This window comes from Heptranchias perlo, chromosome 31 (assembly GCF_035084215.1).
Source record: "Heptranchias perlo isolate sHepPer1 chromosome 31, sHepPer1.hap1, whole genome shotgun sequence".
Taxonomy (NCBI): domain Eukaryota; kingdom Metazoa; phylum Chordata; class Chondrichthyes; order Hexanchiformes; family Hexanchidae; genus Heptranchias; species Heptranchias perlo.
Window position 1 is genome coordinate 19,012,943 of NC_090355.1, and position 21,981 is coordinate 19,034,923.

At 37.6% G+C, this 21,981-nt stretch overlaps 2 protein-coding genes across 5 annotated transcripts in view; both read left to right on the plus strand.

The window, feature by feature from the left end:
• Nucleotides 1-21,981, plus strand: part of LOC137300543 (rab GTPase-activating protein 1) — a 178,786-nt gene that overhangs the window by 110,771 nt on the left and 46,034 nt on the right. The window lies entirely within an intron of this gene.
• LOC137300416 (probable G-protein coupled receptor 21) lies at nt 119-1,465 on the plus strand. Its single transcript, XM_067969487.1, has one exon. It carries the CDS (start codon nt 119-121, stop codon nt 1,199-1,201), a length of 1,083 nt encoding a protein of 360 aa, XP_067825588.1. The 3' UTR covers nt 1,202-1,465.

Here is a 21,981-nt window from a genome sequence, read left to right on the forward strand (position 1 = left end):
TATTTGCTGGATTTATAGAAAAATTGCAATGCAGACAATACTGAGCAGAATCTGTTCGTTCAGATAGTGAATAAGTGAGGCAGAAGACTGAGACACTGCGATAGCAACCGAGCCAACGATGACATCCGTTTGGACTGTGCAAAACAGAAGTATGAACTCTTCCTTGGACGGAAACAATATTAGCCGGCCATTCTGTCTTTTGGGATTCAGTTACTACGAAACTGTTAACATTTGTCTCCTGGAAGTAATCATCATTGTTTTTCTCACTGTGTTAATCATTTCAGGTAACCTTATTGTTATATTGGTATTTCATTGTGCACCTCTTTTGAATCATCATACTACAAGTTATTTCATTCAGACCATGGCGTATGCTGATCTTTTTGTTGGAGTCAGTTGCTTGGTTCCTTCTTTGTCCCTTCTGCACTATCCGACAGGTTCCCACGAATCTTTAACGTGCAAATTTTTTGGATATATTGTGTCTGTTTTGAAAAGCGTCTCGATGACCTCTCTGGCCTGCATCAGCGTTGATCGATACATTGCAATTACCAAACCGCTATCTTATAATCAGCTGGTCACACCATGGAGGTTGCGTGTTTGCATTATAATAATCTGGCTGTACTCCTGCATTGTATTCCTTCCTTCTTTTTTTGGCTGGGGGAAGCCAGGCTATCATGGGGACATATTTGAATGGTGTGCTAATTCCTGGGAAACAAATGTTTACTTTGCAGGATTTATCGTGGTTTTGCTGTATGCCCCTGCCGCGCTTGTAGTCTGTTTTACCTATTTCAACATATTCAGAATATGCCAACAACACACTAAGGAAATGAGTGAAAGACGTGCTCGGTTTAATACACAAGAAGGGGAATCAGCAGAAAATCCACCTAGTTCCGAGAAACGTTATGCTATGGTTCTGTTTCGAATCACCAGTGTGTTTTACATCCTTTGGCTTCCATACATCATTTATTTCCTCCTTGAAAGCTCTCACATTTACGATAGTCCAAAGGTATCTTTTCTGACGACCTGGCTTGCCATTAGCAATAGCTTCTGTAACTGTGTAATTTACAGCCTCTCAAACAGTGTCTTTCGGAAGGGCCTCAAACGCCTCTCAGGTGCAGTCTGTGCTTCATGTATCTGGTATGTGGAAAGCAAAAACCCTTCAGTACCTGGAAGTAAAAGGTCTTCCAATGGCTGCAATGCTTGAAAAGAATAAGACGTGACATTCTGTGGCCTGCTCATTCCATCACTTCAGCCCCAATGTGATTTGAATTTACTGAAGTGGGCTCAAGATTTGTTGAAGAATAATGTCATTTTGAGTGGTCCTCAAAGGCAATTTATGGGTTAATATTTCAATCCAATACATAGCCTTTTACAGGATAGTTATTAATTTAAAAGAAATTAAAATGGTTTTTGATCCTGTGGTCAAACAGAAATTCCCTGCTTTGTTTTCACCTGTTTATAGTTATGTATGACTGTGTTTATGATTCCTTCCAGGGAATTGATATGTTTATGGGCCAAATGTTTTAATTTCTTATTGCACCGTACAGGGAATTTTAGAAGATACTTATTTCCATTGACAATAGAATTATTGTACATTCTGATTTGTAATCCACTGCGAATGCAGCAACCACGTAAAACCATGAATAAACATCTTAACCCTAGAGAGGCTGACCCATTTTAACATAGTCCACTAATGGACAATTTTGTATTTTACAGTCTCCTAAAAGGTAAATATGAAGCGCCCTATTAAACATTTGTAGCACAAAAAATCATTGAATAATACTGTGCCAAAGTACTAAGGAACTAAAATGTATGGTGACTCATACCTTTTCAGTTTCCCATTTGATAATTCCATGAATTAATTGATATATGCCATAAATGGGTCAAAGTTTAAGCTGTTTATTTAAAGAGTTTGATGCCTCTGTTTATGTTAGATGAAATGGGTATAGCAAAGGATTAGGTTTTCCAAGTCATGAACTTTTGAGAGAAATGTCTATAATCAGTTGTTTTTCCATATGGGAAACTTTTACTTCTGAGAAATGTCTATAATCAGTTGTTTTTCCATATGGGAAACTTTTACTTCTGAATAAAAGAAAAAGTTCGTGGAACCTTGTTTTTCCAGCGTTTCTTGTTAAAATGGAAACAGTAGTTCAGACTTAAGACAGTGAGAAAATTAAATGTTTGAAATGGAAAAGTAAAATGTAATTTTTTTTTAATAGAAATGTTTCTTGGCATAAATAATGGATTAATCTTACTGAAAATAATTATGCAATTGAAAATTTAGGTCAGCATAATGCACTGTAACTGAATCATTAGTGAAGCTTTAGAATAGCATTACAATAAATGGTAAATAGTCTACAAAAAGAGTTGTAGCCATATTGGTAGACAACTCTTCTGTGCTGTATAATGAGAAGATAGAAGCATTTTTTAATCCTTTAGATCCTGCAAAAATTGATTTAATTACCTACAGAGAATTCACCTAGCCCTGGTATTTTACAAAACAATTTGAAATTTGCTAGGTCTTGTGCCCAATTGTAGGTTGTACTTTTAAAGTAGTAATTGCTATAATGAAATAGCTGCTGCTTCACTGAAAATTGCCATCAGCCTTGCCTGCACCACTGAGCTTTCTGAAATGGTTGCCATGTCTCCTTCAAAATGGCTGTATTCCCAGTCTGCACGAATCAGAATTGTAACTAAAAATTTTGATGTTTCTGACAATCAGCCTGCTACTCTGGTTTGTACTATAACATTTATTGACACTACTGTGCTATTTGGCCTATTTATTTATCAACCCAGTATGCAGTAAAGAAAATTTAAACAGTCAAGCAGAACAGTCAAGTGGACCAGTATAAAAACTGATGCTTCTTAAAGCATGGATATTTAATAAAAGTCAGACATCTGCATTATTGCCTCCTAGTGTTTTTTGCTTGTTTGAAATGAAGTATATGATTATAGGAGGTTCTTACTAATAAATGTTTGAATACATGTCCCTACAAAATTTCCACAAACTTTATTTATCCTGACTCTTTACTTTCTGTGCATCATTGATAAATTATAGTATTATGCCTCAAGTTGTCCTGGATGATTTTTCATTAACAAAGTACAACTTTGGTGTGTACTCTTTTTTTTCCTCTCCTTTTGGCATTTGTAATGAATGATACATGACTGGCCCACATACCCCTACATGTTTAGTATTATAATACAGGTGAAAAGGTTAGTCTTATGTTAAGAAATTCTATTATGTAGAAAATGTATTAGTGGTTCTCAAACTGTGGGCCTATTTAGGTGCAGGCACTGAAGAGTGGGGAAGGGGTAGCAAAAGAAAATACTTAGGAGGCTAGAAATTACTTTGAGATAATAGCAGACAATGTTAGAGTTTGTATGATATTTTTGTGTCCGCTAATTTAGCGGAAGTGTTAACCCATCTATTTGTAATCTATAGTGACCAATTGACTGACTAGGATGAACCTAAGATCAGAACTTTAAACATGGATGGTTACTTTTGGATTTTAAACGCAACCTTTTATCAAAAGAAATCTTAAATTATTTTAAGAAGTGAAATTATTTTGAAGGGAAACTGGGTTAATGAGCAGAGATTATGCCATTTTATCAGTTCCTGCTAAGTATAAATGTTAGGGAAAGCGAGAGGACAATAAGCAGGAGTATGTAGAGAGGACAGAGCGGAGGGGAAGCAGGACTGACCAACACTGCAGCCACAATGCTCAAAATCCAATTTGCTCAGGCAAAGCCAAGGTAGGTGAATGAGGAAACTTTTACCTAAGGCTCTGAGCTGCCAACAGCAAGGTAGTAAATTATTGATGAGTAATGAGTGCTTTAATGCAGGTTGAGATTTTCACACACAAATAAATTCACAATTAATGTTTTTAATTTAACTTAATTATTTTAAAGTGCTTATAGTAAGCTTGCTGTATACCTGTTATGCTTTGCAGTGACCCCCAATCCCATTCTCTCAGCTGATGAGCTGCAGATAGACAGCGGATAGAGAGACTAATCATCATAGAACTTGCAATACAGGAAACCATTCAACCCATCACGCTAGTGCTGGTGCTAGCTCTTCAAATGGAGCTGTCCTAATCCTGTTTACCTGCTCTTTTTCCTGTATACTTTAATATTCTTCCTTTTCAAATACATGTCCAATTCCATTTTAAATTATGTTTTATCTGCCACATGTTTTAAAGCATTCTATTCTTTAAAAACTAAAATGTATTTTAACTTCTCCCTTCATTTTTCTAGTGATAATCCTGAGTCTAAGCCTCCTTACTGATACACCAGCCAATAGAAACAATCTATCACAATTTGCCTTCTCAAAATCTTTCATAATTTTGAAAACAACTTCTTCCCTCACTCTTCTGTGCTCCATTGGTGGAGGGAAAACTATTTTTCAAGCCTTTCTTAGCCATATGGAGTTACATCCAATATCTGGGAGGAATGGGAAATAAATGACTTAAATTTTGACATTGGAAATTATTTTGGCTTTAAATAAAAAATTATGTAATCATTTGCATGGATGTATTGATTTTTTTTTAAATTGGGTGAAAGCAACAAACATGCCTTATGGGATGAACATTTTGTTGTGGGATGAAACCCAAAAATTTTTTCCTGTATTTTAATAGAAATAGATATCGGTTGAAATTGTCTTCTCTGCTTCCAAGATTACTGAAGTGGATTGATTTTACTTAGACCAAAAATGAAGTTGTATGTGATTAACTTAAGAGATATTAAATTCTTTTTTTCTCTGATCTATTAAGCCCCAGCACTCAAACTACTGCATAAATTAATGTTTTGCTTGGTATACTCTGTGGAAAAGTTCTGTTCTGAATAGAATTTCCTTAATTGGTACAAGCATTTTTAATAATTTAATTTTGTTGGCTGCTTTTTAATTTAATATAGTACCACCTTATTTTCAGTGCCATCAGGTGATACTTATGTATTTTTTTTGCAATAGCTTCCTTACCCACAGAACTCTTAAGAATGTTACAGAAATGATCACAAAATTGTACATCAGCACTGGCTTTGCATGGCTGTTACTTTATAATGGCTGTAAGAGAAAAATATTTTATAGCAAGTAACTTTTTAATGAAAAATAGTGACTAGTGTCTTCATATTTAAAAATTGGAAGAACTGACCCAGTTACATGATTTGCTGTGCTGATTATCATTTGTTTAAATCCCATGGTTAATATCTCTGATATGCCATCAAAATAGAGTTTTCTCTCTCTCTCTCTCTCCCCCTCTCCCCCTCTCTCTCTCTCTCACATACACACACTTTCAACAGGAGCTGAAACTCCCCAGCTTTCAACGTCAAGATGAAATTTCCAACTCTAAGACTGAACAGTACCTGAAGCCCAGGCTGAAACAAAAAGTGCAGGCCTGGACAGGAGGAGGCTTCTTGCAGACATTTCTAACATTATATGACCAATTTAATGGGTTAGCTTTTTATACCTTTTTTCCAGAATTATTTGTGTTTGTTGGACGTGATATTTTAAGCTGCATAAAGCAAAATGGCAGCTGAAAGCAGTTTGCAGAGTTGAACGATTTGGTTTATTTTGTGGTAGGTGGTGAGTTTGGAAAATAAATGATGATTTGCGTGGTTTTGCTATACTTTCATCACTGACTTGTGAAGTACATTATACATATTAGTGCAGCTAAAGACCACAGTTGAAATCTGCTTGAAATGTTTATACTGTTCTCGTGACACAAGAAAGTTGGTGGTATGATATCAGAGTATTCTCTGTAACTGATGAGCATAATATCGTAGCAAATATTAATGTTGAATTCCATTTTGATTTGCAGAAGTTCCCATACATTGCTAAAAAAAAAGTCATGCAGTTTATTAAAATGTCCCCTCTCAACCCAACTGCAATACTCCAATGTATACTGAATGTTTTGGCTTGTAATGGATACTGAATTTTGTAGAATAAACCTATTATTTAATATATGACCTGAAATTATTATATTAATGGGTGGGGATTTTCAAATATTTTTCCCAAAGACACAAGAAAAAGCATTGAATAAAATTACATTTAACTGAACAAAAGCACTTGCTACTTTTTGGAGAAGAGATTTTCTACAGAACCAGGAAAATATAAAATTTTTATTAAAGTGTTTAAGTTAACATTATATGGACATTTTTTTAATGAAGGCATAGAAGCACTTCCCTGCAGCATCAGAAAGTTAAATGTTTTTAATATGACAGCAGCTAAGCTGAAAGAGAGGAAGTGATGGTTTTAGTTCAGTCTAAGCTCCAGTGATTTTTACGATAATGAACCCTAGGAAGACTGTTAAATAGCTCTTGGTTCTGAGTGTGTTTTTATATGTACACATACAGTGAGGAATTAGCTACTGGTACCCAGAAAATATATTTTAATCTCTGGGCATATATAAAGTGAATATTTAAAATCTGACCTGTAAGTATTGTGTAAAAAGGGTAACCTGTGGTTCTTTAGATGATAAATAGCCACTGAGGTAGTTTGATTTAAGTGTATCCTTCTATTTGCAACTCTCTTCAGACAATGCAAAATCTGGGTGCAGGAAACCTAAATGGGCCAAAAGTAAAACCTTCTGAATTGAAGATGTTGCAGAAATTATCTTTGTGCTGCACCTTTTTTTCATGCCATAAACATGTCCTAGAAGGGGCCTGGTGATTGTGGCAAAACGCTGTTATTTTTTTGCCTGCTTCTCTTGAATTTACATGACAGCAGCTGACAGTACCATAAGTGAAACCAAAATTAGTTGTAGGCAAAATAGCTCCCAGGGATTTTATTGTACAGCTAGTTTGTTAAAATGATGCTAGAGCACACAATTTGTACAATTGCTCTATGTTCAGGTCACATCACCAACATTGTAATACGCTGCAATAATAAGCACTTACAATTCGCAGTCATGTTGGTTTAGGTTTTTAAAAAAATAGCAGTTTGCGAGGCTACTTGAAATGTTTCGTATGCCTTCTGCAAATATGCTTTTAACGACTTCTAAGACAAAATTTAATTTGATAAAATAATTAGATAAATATACAAAGCCACTGAGCAATTTTAATTCATAAATTTCTATAAATAAATGACTCAAAAGTGGTACAATATTTGTGTGGCTAAGGTTTGGTGGTGTAAAAAGTGAATCTATCCTTGTGAGGATTAATGTTATTTGGATAGTTTGTTCACTCAGCTACTGTTCTAGCCTTGATTGATCCTAAAGGGTTGTAAATTTGATCATTCTGTTGAATTTAATAGTGCTCTGAAGCACTTAACCAATTAAGAGATGCAGTTAGTCATATTCTAGAATGCCCTGTTAGTATGCTTAATTTACTGTATTATTGCTAGTTGTTAATTTAAATACTGGTACTTGCAGTAATAGACATAGGTGTGGTGTAGTTGGACTGCAGATGCAAATGGTACCTATTTTGAGAGCACAGGTCTGCAAATTGGCATCCCAATGCTAGTGGCATTTTTAGTGCTAGAAGAGAGATGGTTGGAAAGGCAGCACTTTTTCTAACGTAAACTTGAAAGTAGTCATGAAACCACTTGTACTGTTTTTATACTTTAGAATTAAAGTTTAAAAAGTTGATTTTCCACTGGTTGAGTTATACTGATGATGGTCTTGTGCCAATTCTGAAAAGCGATTTGTCCATGAATTGACCTAACACAAACTACAGTTATGCTACCAATTCTGTAGTAGTACAATGCAAAAATCAGAATGTTTACAATCTCTGCAGTATTGTTGATACATGAGTGTAAGGGTGATGGTACCATAACTGTCGTAGATTATGTGACTTCGGATATCATTCGTATCATTTACTCTTGATAAGTGTATCACAGAAAAAGGGCTTTTAGAATTTTTCTATATTAAGTACATGTGGTTTGAGTACATTGGATGAGATTCTCTGAAACCATGATATTACCTGCAAAGGTGTACAATACCAATGTCCTCGTAACAATTTTTCACTGCCTATTGAATATTTTAAAAATTACTAGTTGTATTATGACAATGCTGGTTTTGGTGCCTTTTGTACAAGTTAATTCTTTTTGGTTTATTGGAACATGCAATCAGATGCTCATTGTCTGCTGTTGCCAAGACCAAGATTTGCTGGCTGACCCACTAATTAATAGAATAGACCATAAAGCACATTAGCTCAAGCCTTTTTAACATAGCATGAGGACACGTTTTGGTAATGTGATCTAAAGCATCTATAATGATTAAAGAGCAAGGGCAACTTATATGTAGAGTCCTAATTCAAACTTAATTTTTTTCCTAATCAAATTGCAATTTATTTTGCAGCCAACATTTGATGAATATAGTGTAGCTGATACAATAGGTATTGTGTATTAATTGATTGATTTATATAATTGGCTGGCTAAAGGGGCCTAAATTCTCCATTTAGGTCATACTTTCTAAGAATGTTTCATTAACAATAGTAGCCAGTGCATGCCAGGTATCCATTTTCAACATAACCTAGCAATTAGATGTCTGAATTTGTATATTCTAGGTAACTTGAAGGTGATTGCAGAACAGCTCCATTGTCTGATGTGTAATGTATTTTCTATTTCCTATTCTTGCATAGTGTGTTTCAGATTCCAACTTTGTCGTAGAACTAATTCCTATACACTTGTCCTGTGGTAACATCAGAAATGAATTATTGTACAGTGCCTATGAAAATGTTTGAACGTTGTCATTAGTGCTGCACCTGGGCAAATGCTGGCATCAACGTGTGCTTGGGGCTACCACCTCAAGTTTTTGCCATTTCTTTCAAACTTACATTTTGTAAGTACAACAGTAATGCCTTAAAAGGAAATTTGATTGTGAAAGGGCTAAATGCCTCTAGGGGCTGTCACTCAACATTTGTGGAACTGCACATAAATTATGTAGCCTTTTTAGATTTTGCAACGACTTTCTCTTGTAGGTTATTGGGGGCCTTTTAAGTGTTTGCTTATGTAGACTGGATAATCTGAAAACATTGCTGGCCTGAGATTTATAGTTTTATCTTTTTGAGCATGATGCTTAAGGTAGCGCATAAACCTATCCACCTTAATCAGTTTGGTGAATACCAAATATGTGTTTATAAATAACATAGAAACGTGTATAAATAGACAAATTGTGATTTTTTTTTTAGATACTGCTGTGTCTCAGCGTACAAATGTAAAGCTGCTATTTTATATACTACTGGACTGACATAATATACCTACATGTAATATGATTACTTTAAAATGTTCAGTAATTTCAAAACTAGAGTACATAGATAACAGTATTTACGGAAATATTGTGCGAACTACAAAGTTTTAAGTCCTAGAAAATTAATGACCTATCCGTTTCAGATTAAACATTTTTCTAGTTTTGTAAAGCACTGGTTCTCTAAACTTTTTTGGGCCAGTTTTACCATCTCAAAACATTTTTTTTGGCCTGGCTCCACTAAAACAAAAAATAGACTCTTGCACTCTGCTCACTAGCTATGGATGCTGGTACATTGTGCTCATTCTCACAACTTTTCACTTTTTTTTTATCTCGCACTCTCGCTTTTCCTTCTCTTTCTTCCTCGCTCTCTTTCTCCTCACTGTCTTACTCCTCCTTTTCTGTTTCTTTTTCCTAATTACTTTACAGTTTCTCTTTTCCTCCCCACTCTTACGCTTTCATTTTACACCTCTCTTATTTGCTACAAACGTTCCCCCCCCCCCCCCCATTCTTTTCACTATTCATGCTGCTCGATGAGACTGCATCAGTTTGGGAGAATTGGGGGGAAGCCGGACCAGGGCAGGAGTGGAGGCCCTCCCTGTATCCTATCTGGACAGACTAAGTGCCCCACAGTTTGAGAACGATTGCTGGAAAACTTGTATATTTTGGGATGCATGAATTGGTTCTGCCAAAGAAATTAATTTTAAAAAAGCATATATTCTTATAAAATGTTTAGTTTGGGATTAGAGGTCCCAAGACATTGTGGCTTCTGCTGTACTGATTTGTGTTTGCTGGATTTCTGTATGTAATCTCAGTTGATAAAGAGATTATATGGCTTTACAAATTGTACTGACTGTATCCTGTGATATTTGCTAGTGCTACACACAGCTTGTGTATTTTGTATTTGCATAAATGGAAAGTATGCAAGAGTAGACTTTGAATTATGATTTGTTTCTTCTCTTGTGCTAAGGAGAAATTAGTGATTGTGAAGTGCAGAGCCACTTGATTTTGTTCAGAGATAAACTTATATGGATATATTGACCTTAATTACAAACATTTGTTATTTATTATGACAATAGCAATGACAATTGTAATTTGTCAAACTATATACTGCACTGAAAAGTGTTAATAAAATAATTATTAAAAACTTAATTGATTCTCTCTACTTTTGGTGAATTTTGTGCTAATTGGATAGCTCTTTCAAAGAGCAGGCACGATGGGCCGAATAGCCGCCTTCTGTGCTATATCATTCTGTGATTCTATTCAATGATTGAAGTGAGTATTACTTTGGGGAATGGTACATTATAATCCACTTCTTGTGTGTAAAGTCCATAGTGGGCATTTAAAGTTTAGATGAATGGAAAGCTTCATTAGTACCCCTGAATCCGGTTCTAAAAGAATGGCATCGATTGTACCAGCCACCTTTCCATTTTCTACACTGGTAATCCTCTTGGCTTCCTTACTTAAACTAATTGGGGCAAAATTCTGGGTACTTTGGTGCTGTAAACCCCTGTCCAGTGGGATCCTTATTACGGCTGTCCAAACTGGTTTCACTGGAGACTCTTAAGAAAATGTTTACAATTGATGTTAAAATCTGCCAGGTTCCAGTTGCTATTGCCGCAAAGAAATTGAGGAGGACGGGGTGCGATGGAGCATCATGGTTTCAAACCCAAAGTATGTCCATTGGTGACTTTGAACGAGGCAGTCTGTGTGCTCTGGGCAGGCCAAAACTGGACTGGAAGTTTCAAACTGGAATGAAGGGAGGGGTAAGAATGAAATTGAATGGTGACAACACCTTTAAATGTCTGGTGGTAGTTGTAGAGGATAGAGGAGCGTAGGTTAGGCTTTTTGAGAAGATAGTTGATGATAGTAGTTTTGAAAATAAGGGAATACAATTTCAAGAAAGAGCCATTGGTGATATTTGCGAGCATTGGACCAAGGAAAGGTGGTTGTATGCTCAGGTATTAAGTTGGGAGGGTGTGGAGAGCACCAGAAGTGGATCATTGATTTAATTCATTCAGATTCCAAGGCCGGGTTTGAAGATGGGTGTAGGGTTGTCTTATTCAATGTAATCTCCTACATTTTTTGCATTTTGTTTTCGTTATCATTTATTGTTTAGATTTTGAGGGAGAATGCAAGCAACACTTTTTAGTTTATTTTCATTTTCTTCAGCTATACATCAAAGTATTGTAGATATAACATCAAAATGATAGTGGAAGAGGTTGTGCTGAATAATATGATACATAATATACTGTTCTTGAGATTGGAATGATCATATATATTGAAGAAAACATTAAAATTAACTCTAATTAAACGCTTATGATTAGGTCCCAGACATCACTATAGATATTTTTTAACAACTATTTTGAGAGTTCAGTAACACAACAATTTAGTTTTAAGCAGGAGACTTGAGTCTGCATGGCAGCTCCCTATGTTTACACTGGTAAAACCGGTTCACATAGGTCAATGATTCAGCCATTGGGATAATGGGCCAATTTTAAAATTGAAATCTGAAGATTGGGTACTTGGGCATTGGTCTCTGAACCATAGGAGTGCTAAATGACTCTCCATGTCATGTTTCCTTTCATTTCAATGAGATAACTGATTTTATAAAACTATAAGCGAATATCGAGCGATTTTTGTAAATTAAAACTGAGGACTGCGCTCATTAAATGATTTGAGTATATTTTACATTTTCAACACCGCTATGAAGTGCTCCTATCTTCTCCCCATGCAGTTCTTGCATTACTTGTGGCCAAGAGGGTAGGTGACCTGATCCAAGCTAAAGCTCCTCCAACAGCAGTCAGTAACAATACTCCTGCTTTCCTTCTCCACCCCTTGCCTGTCCCTCTACTTGGTGCTGCCTCACAACAGCACCGGTGAAATTGGGACATTAGCAGAATGGAGAAGTCAAACCTATCTCTTTACTGCATAGTGGCACAGATTGCTAGTCCACTGACTGTACCATGCTTTAATAATGTAACTGTTAATTATGCATGCTGACACTTTTAGACTTGCAGTGGAAAGGATCAGATGTTCATTTGCAGCTAGTAATAATTGGCAATGGTATTGAAAGCTAAGATTTTGAATGCAAACTATTGGCAGTGCTTTATGTGGTATAATATCCAGTATGAATCTATAGATTAACGAGATATTCTTGTAATCACTACCACTCATTAATTAAAATGATTGTTTGCCTTATGTATAGTTTTTTTTTGAAACTCTCCTTTCTCAGCTGTTTGAAAATGATTATTAATGTCAGATTCTTTGGTTCTAAATATCAAAACAGTAATGTGCGGCATATGTTTTGGATTTCAAATGGAAATTGTTTTTTAATAATGCTTATAGAATTGAGTAGTTAACACAAACTGCAGAAATAATGGTACATTTTGACAGTGTTTTAATGAAATGTAATGAAAACCCTTTTTCATCTGGCTGCTTATATCATTCTGCAGTGAACAACTGTCACGTGTTCTTAAATCTACCACAGTTCCCATGGAATTCATAGATTCCAAGGAAAACAAAATCTCTGATCTAAATATTTGCAGTAGAGATTTATTAACACAGATATATCTTTCAGTGAGTACACAGGGTCACAACAGAATTCAGATTTTAGATCTTAAAATTGTTTGTTGCTGAATATAGAGAGCACAATAATGTACAGAAGTTCAAGGCTTGATGCATATCTCTCAACTTCAGTTTTCACAGGCTGAGTGTAGTGCAACAAATTTATTAAAACATCTATGTTTACAAAACTATAATGAGAAAATAGAAGAAAAAAAGTACCATCATCCAGTCAAAAATCTTCTTATACTCTGGGTTGAAAGTGTTAACCAGCCTTCATATATTTATTGATGCATACGTACACCTAGTGTTGTGGATCACATCCTCAATTAAACCCTTAGAGTTTTGTAATCCTTTGAATCTACTCATTGGTTACTTTATCGTGCACAATTTTGATTTTTCAAATAATTGGCTACTTGATTATCTTCTGCTATCTGCTGACATCTTGATAGCAGCAGAAAGAACCCTAGAAGTTTACAGCATAGAAACAAGCCATTCGGCCCCTCTTGTCTATGCCAGCTCTGTGCTCGACAATCAAAAATTAATCCCACTGTCCCATGCTATTCCCCATAACCCGGTGTCTTCCACTGCTTCAAATATTTATCCAGTTTTCCTTAAAGGATGCAATTGCCTCTGTCTCAACCACTTCCTGTAGCAAGGCATTCCATGCTCAAGCAACCCTTTGCCTCACCTCTCTCCTTACACTCTTAGTGACAGTTTGAAAATTGATGACCCCTCGTTAATGACCCTCCCAGCCAGAAAAAAATAATCTTTCCATATTTACCCTATCACTCAAATTTTTTTAAAAACTCAATTAAATCTCCTCTTAGCCTTCTCTGCTCCAATGGAAAAAGTCCAAGTATCTGAAGTGTCTTCTCATAACTATGGTTTCCTATCCGTAGCTCCATCCTGGTGAATCTAACAGCACTGTGGGAGAACCATCACCACACGGACTGCAGCGGTTCAAGAAGGCGGCTCACCACCACCTTCTCGAGGGCAATTAGGGATGGGCAATAAATGCCGGCCTTGCCAGCGACGCCCACATCCCGTGAACGAATAAAAAAAAATAAAAAAATCTACGCTCTATGCTCTGTGGCTTTAATGGCACAGCTAAAACTATACACAGTACTCTTAACTGTGGCTTACCAATGTTTTGAACAAAATTTATCATTACTTGTAAATGAATGTTGCAAGCCATTTTTAACACTAATGAAGGTATTTTTTGATCATGTGACTCAGTGGAAGAATTTAAACCAGTTCATTATTGTTTGAGGTAGATCTGGTGGAGTTATTCCACTAGATCATATTCTGTTAATGTACATTTTTTTTTACAATTTGTGTGGTCAGAGTTTGTTTATCAAAGTAGTAATTTAACAAAAAAAATCAGTCAAACCAAGATAAACTTTATTTCTCAGTTGGATTATTTTTAAAATTTCTGTGCACCTTTCTCTTTATTCCATGCTTCTCTATTATAATAATAATAACTACTTGCATTTATATAGTGCATTTAACATAGTAAAACTTCTCGAGGTGCATACAGGAGTGTTATCAGACAAAATTTGATACTGAGCCACATAAGGAGATATTAGGGCAGGTAACCAAATGCTTGGCCAAAAAGGTAGATTTTAAGGAGTGTCTTAAAGGAGGAGAGAGAGGTGGAGAGGTTTAGGGAGGGAATTTTAGAGCTTAAGGTCTAGGCATCTGAAGGCACAGCCGCCAATGGTGGAGCGATTAAAATCGGGGATGCGCGAGAGGCCAGAATGGGAGGAGCACCGAGATGAGGGTTGTAGGGCTGGAGGAGGCTACAGAGATAGGGAGGGGCAAGGCTGTGGAGGGATTTGAAAACGAGGGTGAGAATTTCGAGGTGTTGCCGCACAGTGAGCCAGTGTAGGTCAGCAAGCACGGGTGAGGGGTGAATGGGACTTGGTGCAAATTAGGGTACGGGCAGCAGAGTTTTAGATGAGCTCAAATTTGTGGAATGTGGAAGGCTGGCCACGAGCGCATTGGAATAGTCAAGTCTAGAGGTAACAAAAGCATGGATGAGGGTTTCAGCAACAGATGAGCTGAGGTGGAGGTGGAAGTAGGCAGTCTTGGTGATGGAGTGGATGTGGGGTTGGAAACTCATCTCGGGATCAAATAAGATGCCAAGGTTGCGAACGGTCTGGTTCAGCCTCAGACGGTGGCCAGGGAGAGGGATATAGTTGGAGGTAAGAGAACGGAGATGTGGCGGGGACCGAAGACAATGGCTTCGGATTTCCTAACACTTGGAGGAAATTTCTGCTCATCCAGTACTGGATGTCTGACAAGCAGCATGACAAATCAAAGGCAGTGGAGGGGTCAAGAGAGATGATGGTGAGGTAGAGCTGGGTGTCGTCAGCATACATGTGGAACCTGATGTGTTTTCAGATGATGTTGCCGAGGGGCAGCATATGGATGAGAAATGAGAGGGCCAAGAATAGATCTTTGGGGGACTCCAGAGGTAATGGAGGGGAAGCCATTGCAGGTGATTCTCTGACTATGACTGGATAGATAGGACTGGAACCGGGCGAGGGCGGTCCCACCCAGCTGGACGACTGAGGAATGTCATTGGAATGTAGTGGAGAAGTGAAGTCGGGGGTTATCTTCGCATTCCAGGATGATCCTGGAATAGAGAGCAATTTTGGCAGAGGAGAACAGGACCCGATATTGCTTTATGTGATCCATGAATGGATGAATGGCTAAACCAGTTGTCCGCCATAAGCGTTCAAGTTTGCATCCCTTGGATTTAAGGGAACGGAGATGAGGGCCGTGCCAGGGGGAGGGACCAGGGTGAAAGAGATTAATGGTTTTAATGGCAGCAGTGTTTTCAAATAAAATGAATAAATTTAGCACTAAATTTCCTAAAACCACTAAATATCGTAAATATGCAGCTTGATAGTAGACAACTGGTTACGTTGCTGGGCTAGGAGTTCATTTTGAGTTGTCTTATACCTCAGTGTATTTTAGCAATCAGTGCACTCTAGAGTGTATTAAATGTGAGCCTCTGTCATTTTTATCTATCTTATAATGCTGGTGGAACTAAAAGGCTGAATTATATTCTAAGTGATGTGTTGTTCCACAGGTCCCTGGGAAAATGAAATTAAGTTCTGGAACATGTTACCGTGTGAAAAGCTGGGAGAAATAATCAAACAGAACTTTATCAGAATCTCCACCACACATTTGAAAGAAAATTAATTAAAAATGTTAAATGTGACAAATAGAGCAGCCAAGGAGAGAGGTTAATTACAATCATCAGTACACTTATTGTTTCCACAGTTTTAATTACATAACTCCTGTTCCTTGCTCACATATAAAAATGACTGACAAAAAACTTCTATTGTATAGCAATGCAGTGTGTGTTCCAAGGCTATGGCACATGAAAAGGATTGAGATGGCATCAAAAATTTTCAAACCACAGCTCGAGGTTTACTAAGATTACTTCAACCCCTCAATGCGTTAGTCCCTAGGGATGCGTGCGTGAGTGTACTTAATGTTTGCATAGGGAATGCACTTCCTGTCCACAAACTGTACTTCCTATTGACACAATTTTTGATCACATTTTCAATTCAAGTTTAATGTCAACCATTGGAGTAGCCGCTGACCACTAGGTGGCTTTGGGGGACGAGATTCTGAAGTATCGCTCCCAACTCCATTGCCATCTTATATATGGCATTAAGAGTTAGCCAGGTAGTGTGGGACTGGGGTCACATGTCCACAATCCGGCAACTTTCATTTTTTCTGCTGTCAACCTTGTCTTGCCCACATTGATCTTCAACAATAACAACTTGCATTTATATAGTGCCTTTAATGTAGTAAAATGTCACGAGGTGCTTCACAGGAGCAATTTTCAAACAAAATTTGACACTGAGCCACATAAGGAGCTAAAGGTAGGTTTTAAGGAGAGCCTTAAAGGAGAAGAGAGAGGTGGAGAGGTTTAGGGAGGGAATTCTAGAGCTTGGGGCGTAGGCAGCTGAAGACACAGCCGCCAATGGTGGAGCAATTAAAATGGGAGATGCGCAAGAGGCCAGAATTAGGGAGGAGTGAGGACGTGGAGGAATTTGAAAAAAAAGATGAGAATTTAAAAATTGAGGCGTTCTTGGACTGGGAGCCAACGTAGGTCATTGAGCACAGGGGTGATGGGTGAACGGGACATGGGGTGAGTTAGGATACGGGCAGCAGAGTTTTGGATGAGCTCAAGTTTATGGAGGGTGGGAGGATGGGATGCTGGTCAGTGGAGCATTGAAATAGTCAAGTCTAGAGGTAACAAAAGCATGGATGATGGTTTCAGCAGCAGATGAGCTGAGGCAGTGATGGAGACGGGTGATGTTACAGAGGGTGGTAGTAGACGGTCAAAGTGATGGAGTGGATATGTGGTCAGAAGCTTATCTCAGGATCAGATAGGATGCTAAGGTTGCGAATGGTCTGGTTCAGCTTCAGACAGTGACCAGGGAGAGTGATGGGGTCAGTGGCTAGGGAACGGAGTTTGTGGCAGGGACCAAAGACAATGGCTTCAATCTTCCCAATATTTAGTTGGAGGACATTTTTGCTCATCCAGTGCTGGATGTTGGACAAGCAGTGTGATAAATGAGAGACCATGGATGGTCGAGGGAGATGGTGGTGAATTGGAGTTGGGTGTCGTTAGCATACATGTAGAACCTGACGTGGTTTTGGGATGATGTCACGAGGGGCTGCATGTAGATGAGAAATAGGATGAGGCCAAGGATAGATCCTTGGGAGACTCCAGAGGTAACTTTGTGGGAGTGGGAAGAGAAGCCATTACAGGCGATTCTCTGGCTACTGGAAAGATAAGAATGGCACCAGGCGAGGGCAGTCCCACCCAGCTGGACGACGGAGAAGAGGCATTGGAAGAGGATGGTGTGGTCAACCGTGTCAAAGGCTGTGGATAGATCGAGAAGCTTGGGGAGGAATAGTTTACTATGATCATAGTCATATAGGATGTCATTCCATAACCATTGCTGCATCATTCAGGTTATCGACCAACAACTGCACTCCATTCATGGCACTTGCTGCCAAGGCTTTGTCATCAGCAAATCTGACCACTATAACTAGCTGACCTCCAACTTTCCTTCCTCTACCTAATTTTTTCTCTTACCATTGCTTCAGCATGTATGTTTATGTTTAACAGCTCAGGAGACAGGCAGCATCCTTGTTTTCCTCTTCCAATCACTCCTGGTTCTCCATCTGGTACTCGAATACTTGCAGTTTGTCCCATACAAAAGCCTTGATCAGGCATCTCTCTCTCCCTCCATTAGTTTGATCCAGTTCACTCTCTTGAAGGCTTTTTCTAAATCTACAAAGCAAATGTTCTAAACTCCTCTTGCACAGAACTCTCGCTATCCCTATTGCCTTTCTTCTACATCCTCTGCAAAATCCAAATTGACCTTCGCCAAGGTATTGTTCTGCTTTTGCTCTTAACTTACTTGTCAGAAATTTGAGCATAATCTTTGAGGCATGTGGAATTAAACTGAGGGTACAAAACCCATTGCAGCATTTGCTAGCATTTGGCTTCTTTTCCATGATTATGTTCATGAAACCATCTGGCCAATCCCATTTCAAGTACATGGTTTTACACAAATCACTAAAGTCATTTGCTGCCACCTCTCCCATGTTTTTAACTAATTCTGTAATATCAACGCCTACTGCCTTTCCACTTTTGAGCTCACTTATTGCAACCCTCGCTTTACATTCAAGGTCTTCAGGGCCTAAACAATCAACTTCCACCTCCTCTTTTCTTCTTTCTCTGTCAACTGGCTTTTCCTCTTTGGCACACAGTTCTTCAAAATATTCTTGCCATCTCTTTCTTATTTCGATTGGATCAGTCAATAGTTGTCCATCTTTATTTTTGATTACTTTAACTCTCATTCCTTGTCTGTTTAAATCATCCATTCTCCTCGCTCTCATCTAACAAATGAGCTCTGCCTCTCCTATCCAACTCCTCACGTCGTCCCTTCAGCCAGATTTCTCGAGCCTCATCAGTCCCTCTCCTGAGCTCATTGTTCAATCTCCTGTATGTTTTTTTACCCTCTTCTGTTCACATTTTTCCATTTCCTTTGTTCATCCACTTTAACCAGCATTTCATTAGTCACCCATAATTTCTTTGTCCTTTTTCCGTTTACCGGAACCACGGTTTGCTCGGGACATTCCCTGATTGCCTCTTTCCACCTCCACCACCTCTCGTTTATGCTCTCATTTGATATTTGCTGAGAATGGTATCAAATCAACTACATCTTGATGAAACAGATACCACAATAGTGTATGGAATTCTTGTACTTAATCTGGCGCAGATGTCAACTTGGCTGTGATGGAAGCTTCCTTGAAGTTGGAGAGTGTAAAGAATGGTACATATAGGAGAAAGTGTAATTTGAAAGCTGAAAAGTGAAGGTGGCTTATGGTTCATAAAGGAGACTGATAACAAAGCGAAGGAAAAGTAAACTATGTGGAAATGATAAATCAGATTAGTTCGAACTAAATTGTGAAAGTAGGAAAGAGGGACAAAGTCCAAACTCGTAAAAGGCAAATTTAAGACTGATGTTGGGAGGTTCTTCACACAGCGATCAATACATGGAACGGACATCCAGGTAGAGTAGCAGAGGTGAAAACCCAGAACCGTTGGAAGAAAAAAAATGCAATGATTAAGTTGTTCTGGAATGTTGTACTAAGAATCAGAATCTTGTGAAAAGGAAGCAACAGTAATTGAACAAACGTGAGAATATGGATTGAACTTTTAAAAGGCTGGTTATGTTGGTGGTCACACAGCCATAGCATTGCATGTAGAAGCGCTCATGGAGAAAAGGGCAGAGGTTGATATGATGTTTGATTTAACTTGGTCAATAAATGTTCTGCTTTCTTTGCTGCATACATGTTGAAGACATTCATAACAGTAATGAGACAGGCATTTGTTTTTAAAGCTATAGCAGATAGAACTCCCTTTTTTAAAACATTTTCTGTGCTGCTACATTGCAAGATTTCTGTGAGGCACCTTCTGTTATCCAATCTTGACCACACATTGCTACATATACATGTCCTTTGACTGCATACTAGAGCGTTAAGAAATCAGTTGAGAAGTTCACGGGAAATCTGAATCCTGTTTATGTTGGGTTAGGTCTGAATTAATTCCACCACAAACTCTACACTGGGATGTACAAGCCAAAATACACTCATGGGTCAGAATTCACTCACTGTACATAGGGGAACAGACAGTAAATTTTGGTAGATGGTAGGTTTGTTCTTCTTTTCAGATGAAGATGGTCTGTGGCCCTATCATATAACTGGAGGGGACTCTTCTTCAAAATGATTCTTAAACCGAGTAACTAAGCACTCACATATATTAGTGAGCCAATCAGAAAAGACAGAAGCCTGCTAAGTTTCTAAACCGAGATGGTTTTGAAATAATGAAACCGTTTTACTTCAGAAGGCACAGTCCTTTTGAAGGACTAAAATTCCAATTAAAACTATCTAGTGTGAAGAAGCTTCATTAATTCAGGTCACTGAATTCAACAAAATGACATACAGAAGCTATATTAAAAGCGAGTACAATCCCTGCTACATTAAATAAAGTAACTAGCTATAAACAAAATAAATTGGAAACACATCATTTAAGATTCTGGCATGTTCACAATTTGTTATAGTGAAGCATTTATATAATTTGATTAGTAATTTGATGTAGGCTACATACTTATCAGTTGTATTGTACGTGATGTACCAATATGTTCGAGGAACACATTGTGTGGGAGAGTAAGTAACACAGATGTGGATTTTGTTCAAATTTTTCATAGGACCCATAGCCTTTATGAAAAGGGATCACTTCTAGTATATAATGAACTATGTTTTCATTACTACACAGTAAAAACCTTGCCAGACTGCTTCATTCATCCAGGTGGATGAGAACTTTATGTAATATAACTACCATCAAAGAAATATGATGTGTAGACTTGAAATACCTTCGCTAAAGTCAAAGTTAATATATTAAATAAACATGTCCATTTACCATGAAAACGAAGATTGAAACAGACCAGGCACATTCACTAGCTCTAGTTTTCACAGGCTCCCCTGATTATCCAAAAACATTCAGCAAAACCCCAGTTGGTAGATTTGACCACCATTTGGTCTGCTTCCAGGCAGCTTTTGTTGTATATTGAAGGAAATATTAAGTGCAAAGTTTGGCTGTCTCTATTTTGGGTTTACATCCAATTTACCAATCAAACGATTTCATCTGGGCTTAGACCAAGTATCTCATGTACAGTACTGCAGAGCACACTTCAAACTATGCCAAGAAAGTAGGACCAGAAGACATAAATGGAAATGAGAGAAAAGTAAATTTGGAACAGATATCCAGAAAAAGATCTTTATTCAAAGAGGGGCTAATGTTTGGAATATATCAAGCAGGGCAAACCACTGCATAATTTCTTGATCTAAACTAAAACAAATTAATTGAGGTTACTCTCTCGATGCTACCGCAGGAAAATGTAACTCTAAATAATGCCAGCTGAAGTCTTCATTAAGACTTAGACTTAATTTCTAACTTATTAATTAAACAACTGTTTGTTTTTGCTTTTCCTGTATGTTTGGGATGGGAGGCTGTGTGTAAATATTTTCATTTAACTGATGAATTCCACCATTTTTCAAAAAATGATTTACAAAGCCAATTTTACGGTCTTGACTGAAGCTAAATAACTGGGTGAGCTCAATGAGTCTTGTTCCTTCTTTCCAATGCTGTTATGATTGAGAAGAGCAGAAATGTTCAACATCTTTGTCAGAAAAAGTATGGAATGGGTTACCAAAACACTGAGCTCTGTAAGCAAGAGCAATAAATCTGAAACATTATCACACTTTAATTTGAAGCTAAGCTAGTGTGCATGTGTGTGGGAATTTGTTACAAACCTACAATTGCCCTTTTAGCTGATGAGTATTGAACATCCTAGAAAATGTTATGTGAATTCCTCACATACTCTGCCAATTATGTGTACCTCCTGATTTGCTCCTGGAGAATACGTTCATTAAAAACAAGTTGGAAATGAATGTTCAAGAATGATATGGGAAAGATTATTAGAATCATCTCCGCAAAGGGTAAAAGAGCAGTTTTCCACCAGAGCATTGATCTAAACACTCTGCATTAAAAAAGTTTCCAATTTAAAATAATGTTTCCTGTGGTATTTTAGTACTATGCTAATATAGAAGACATTTTAAAATTTACTGTTCCACA